The sequence below is a fragment of the Lottia gigantea genome (genome assembly GCF_000327385.1).
Source record: "Lottia gigantea unplaced genomic scaffold LOTGIsca_157, whole genome shotgun sequence".
NCBI classification, from domain to species: Eukaryota; Metazoa; Mollusca; class Gastropoda; family Lottiidae; genus Lottia; species Lottia gigantea.
Window position 1 is genome coordinate 436,314 of NW_008707910.1, and position 5,517 is coordinate 441,830.

The 5,517-nt window shown below is 31.0% G+C and overlaps 1 protein-coding gene across 1 annotated transcript; it reads left to right on the forward strand.

The window, feature by feature from the left end:
- Positions 1-572: 572 nt before the first annotated feature.
- Positions 573-4,368, forward strand: LOTGIDRAFT_141159 (hypothetical protein; the record flags this gene model as incomplete). Its single annotated transcript, XM_009050869.1, has 2 exons — positions 573-696; positions 4,163-4,368. Coding segments are annotated over 2 exons (330 nt in total), but the record flags the coding sequence as incomplete, so codon positions are not given.
- Positions 4,369-5,517: the final 1,149 nt, after the last annotated feature.

Here is a 5,517-nt window from a genome sequence, read left to right on the forward strand (position 1 = left end):
TCATAAAATCTGGATCTTGTTTTTGATAAGACCCCTGTTGCTGTAAATTAAGATGAGAAATATTAAATAATACAATGCCATACAATGCCTTACAATACAATACAATACAATACAATACAATACAATACAATACAATACAATACAATACAATACAATACAATACAATACAATACAATACAATACAATACAATACAATACAATACAATACAATAAAATACAATACAATAAAATACAATACAATAGTGCCCTATATCTGAAATAAAATACCCTAAGACATTTTGAATTAAATTACCGGTAGTCTAAAAATCAAATAAAAAATTTTGTACAAGCTTATATTTGAATATAAACCATCTTACAGGCCTACTTCTATATGAGCTTTTAAACTAGTTTTTGACTATAGACTACAGTAGCCTATTGTGTTCACTGTTTGTTAAAGATCAATCTAATAGATTTTTTTCTTCTCAAATTTCACTTTTCACTTACTGTTTCCATTTTCAGTCTACTGTTATAATTATACAGTGATTTTATTATATTAATGCTAATTTAATGATGTTTATTTTTCAGTTTGGGGCCAACAGAGTTTCAGTATTTTACCACGGAATTTATCAGTGATACAGGGCCAATCAGCTGAGTTAAAATGTTCTGTGTCAAATAGAAGAGGGTCTATACAATGGACAAAAGATGGGTTTGCCTTAGGTAAATATTACTTCATTTCTTTAGCTAAAGGCTCTTTCACACTCAGTTTGCTACATATAGGTATAGTAGCTCATCTTGTTGGTGTCTTTTTTGTCTGCAGTAACTGAAGGAAAGAAATCCTTGACTTATAAGCTTTATAAAAGACAGCACACTCTGTCTTCATTGTGCTCAACCACACCCCCATTCATCATACAAGTGAGGAAATTTGGTATTCATAACTAAATATTGTCCAATCAAAATGGGACCTGAAATCTTTCGAGGGAAATCTCAGCCAATCAAATCATTCATTATGAATGCTTTGTTAGTGAACGTAAACATAACTAATACAGAGTGTCATTAAATGAATTAGGAATTTTGGTGAAAAATTGAAGCTGACAAAAAATCAAAACCAAAATGTATTTTGTTTATATGACCTAACTGTTCAACCTAAACCATTATCTGATTGGTCAGATATAAATACCACCAATATCATTTCCACACCCACAAACCGAAGTATAGCGGGCTTATTAATATGGTTAGACTGTCAAAACACATACGAGGATACAGTGACTATTGCTCAGGCAGAGCTGTTCATTATGTGCAGCTCCCACCACCGACTTCAATCAAAACCGAAATCACACACATTCGGATTTGTCAAAATTACGTATTTTTAACCAGGAAGCCATGGTGAGTGGTGACCCCTGAACTCAACCTGAAAAACTGCCTCCTTTATTTAAATGAAGCTAATTTACAAACCTATTCAAAATTGATACCAAACATATAAAGTAATAAGAGAAAAATAAGCAGTATGAGTAGCGTGAAGGGGCCTTTCATATTTACCTCTAACAATTATATTAAAAATCTCAATTTGGATACATCTAACCATTGATTTATATTCAATGAAAAAGAAATGTCTATATTTGTTTTAGTATTTTACGTGCCAAAACGCTAACTAACTCTGATTGATGGATTACGTGCATGATCTTTTTATGACATTTCATATTTCATATAACATTTAAATAGCAAATAAGGTCGAACAACTTGTCAGAAAAGGCGACAAAAGGAAATTTCTCGTCAGTTTTTTGCTCTAGAAAGTTTGAGAATTTAATGAACTCGATAAAGTTTTTGCATGGAGGATGAAAGTGATATCCTGGTTAAAATGATAAGATTTGAATGAGTTTAAAGGGACAGATTTGCTGTTTTTTTGACCAATCCTACCTTAGTCTTAGAAACGGGAATTTTTTAGCTGAGGCAATCAGTAATATTGTTCACTGTTCACTATCGAAATTTGAGCATTCAAATCCAGAATTATCCTCGATTGAAAGTTTTTCTTTTTGAGACAATGCTGTTATAGAAAAGACATTTATAGAAATAGGAAAAGAAATTTGAACATAGTTTGAGATATTTTTGAAGGAATTATGAGATTCATACATTTCTAGTACATCTGTCCCTTCAATGAACTTGGTAATGTTTTTGTATGAAGAATAAAATGTGATATCCTATATTAAATGATAAGATTTGAATGTGTTTAATCTATTTGGTGTATTACTTATCACACCTAATTAACTTGTATTCAACTTGATAGATCATATATAACATGTCTCTATTATACACTTTGACTTTAATCTCAACCTATTTCTTGGATCAATTGCTATTTGATTGAGTTTTGATTGGAAAAAAATAAGCTTACAATATTTTTAGATTTAATGTGGCGGTTGACATTTTTGATATTTTGTACTAATTTTCACTAATATGATTAGTATAGTAAATTAATATCTCTAGCCATTTGAACTCTCTGATTTCCTTGTTGACAAATCCAGGTGTATGGTTGCAACAGGTGTTCTTAAAGGGTGAGCATACCCTGCAGTGCCGAGGACATTTACCACAATTAAGCTTACTTATTATAAGCTTATTGAAGCTCAAAATCTGTTAATTTTGGACTTTAAGAGCTTAAAGCTAAGAATTTAATATGATCAAAGTTATTGTCTCATTGGTAGGGAGGGGTAAAATGATCGAAATGATAAATTATCGTCGCTAGGAATTTATAATTTTAATTATCTATTGTCAAATTTCATAATCGATTGTATGTCAAAGTTATATTTTTGTTATACACCCGTTAACAAGTAGTAATCTCTTCTACATAGTTTCCCTTCAGCACATAACATATATCCATAATAAACTATAATGACTGATCAAAGCAAGAATATACTTCTATGTTGCAAAAATTACCCATGAAATTAAGAAATGTTTTTAATTTAGTATTTACTGGGTTTCTCATTGAATTATTGAGATTATTAATCGATTAGTGGTTGGTTGTCTGCCATTGTTATTTGATCTCAATTTGGTAATCGATACCCAACTCTACTTATTGATTAAGTTCCTTTAATTCTGTCTTGTTTTTTTGGATCAATTGCAATTTGCTTGATCTTAATTTTCCATTAAAAAACTCTACAAAAGGAATGGTTGACATTTTTAAAACTCAATTTTGTCTTTTTTAATAAGTATTTTTTGATCAAGTTCAATTAAAAGAAATTCTCTTCTTTGAAAGAGACTGTTGACATTTTGTACAAGTCAAATTTTCTTGTTGTTGATTATTTTCGATTAAGCAGGATTTTAAAGATGAACTTTATAATGGTTGAAAGCTTTTAGATGACTGGCCTGTGTTTCATTTGTCTTAAATTCTTAGACAAACAGATTGCATTTAGATAACATGATAGAAATTTAGACAACTACTGTCATTAAGTTTTTTATAAAAAACTAGGCGAACAAAAACAGACAGAATAGTTCGAGAGGATTGTCTGATAGGATTTTTTGCAACCAAAAAAAAAAATTACCTCAGAGGCCTAGTAAAAGGATTGATATTCTGATCTAAGCTTATGTCATGGCACAGAAAAAAATGCATCACTCAAGGGGATTTCAAGACATTAATTGATGCCTGTTTCTAACAAATCAACCAAAACAAAAACAATTTGAATGAAGTTCAGGTCAAAGTGGATTTCGTTATTGAACTGAATAATCTGAATCAGTAACCAGTTTTAGGAAAGATGTTAAAGTGGCCATGAGGAGATGAACATATCAAATCAATTAAACAGCTAACTTTTGTGCTTGCATAATCTTTAACAATTTCAAGTTGAGGATAATTCTATTTTAAAGGGACAGATGCACCATTTTTTTTTTATCAATCCTACCTTAGTCTCAGAAACAGGATTTTTTTTGCTAAACCTATCAGATATAGTGCTAACAGCTCGCCATCAAAATTTGAGCTTGCAGATCCGTGTGTGTCCAGAATTATCTGCATATGAATGTTAAAATGATGACTCAGTGATATACTGTATATAGATAAGACATAAATAGAAATAGAGAATAAAATTCCTAGTTTGAAATATTATTAAAGGAATAAGTTTACTGCTACAAGATATCAGAAGGTGTTTGTTACCTTACACAGCAACAGGACTTGTTAAAATGAATGAAATTTGTAATATTTCAGGTTATGACCGAGACATCCCTGGATTTAGACGGTACTCTATTATTGGTAATAATGAAAGAGATTTTAATTTATTAATAACTAATACTATGATAATTGATGATGCTGAATATCAGTGTCAGGTTGGTCCAGCTCAAAGCAACCCTCCTATATCACATGGTGCTTATCTTACTATATTAGGTAAGTTTTTTTTACCATTTGTTTTATAGCTAGAATTTACCAATTTAAAATTGGAAAGGTTTTTTAAATATATACAAAACTTGTCGTGCAGAACATAGATGGACAGCATCAGAGTTTCTATAGTGCATTCGCTTAGAGTGTTGGTTCTTTACATGACGTCATTTTGCTTGTGTTCCAATCTCTATCGGCGTGCGATTGTCTGATGACCTTAAATAAGTCCTCTTTCACACATGATTCCAGTTGACCCAGCTGTAAATGGGGCCAGATAATCCGAGAAAGATCAATGCCAAGAGGTTTGGTTAAGGACCAGCTAGTACAAAGGATCCTTAACTGTGAACCTAAATTGTTATCCTTGCAAAATATAGTTTTTTTTTTTAAAGTTTAAATATATGTTTCTGCGCTTGTAATTTTCTTCCTGATGTTTTGAGCTTTTTATGAATTTTCTTTTTTTTGTGCTCTTATTTGTTAAATTCTGTGGGCCTCATTGTCTTCTGTTTTGTTGTTAATGTCTGATTCTACATCTGTAAATTGTAAGATTAACATCAAAATATTAGAAACTGTAGAAGAATAAAGTTATAACTTTTTATTTGAAATACAATTTCCCTCAGTTTGATAGAAAATGTTTTAAAAGAAAAGGTTACTACTTCAATCTAAAAGATTATATTCCAATTCACATTAAAAAAAAAAACCTTTAAAACTTGATTTGCTAACACAAGAAAGAAGACAGTATTCTAACTGAATTAGTAGAACTTTATAAGCTCATAAGTACTAGAGTATGTATGAAATTTCAGAAATGGTCAGAAATTCACATTTTCAACACTATTCCTTACCTTTCACCAGAGAAATTAAAAGCTAGGTACCAATACTGGTACTTGACATGTTATTATTATTTCTACTTATTATTAACCTTTCTCTTGTAGTGCCACCTGAAATGCCAGAAATATTAGGTTATACTAATGGTTCTGTGGTGGAATTACCAGATTCCAGAGACCTATTAAGATTAACCTGTGTGGCAAGGAATGCTCGACCTGCTGCCGATATCACATGGTACCGGAATGGTGAACAAGTCACCAGATCTATTAACTATGTGACCGAAGAGAGTGACCAACAGTCTAAGTATAGAACAGCTAAAAGTACTATAACTATCAGGCCTGAACGAAATAGTGATGAGAATAATG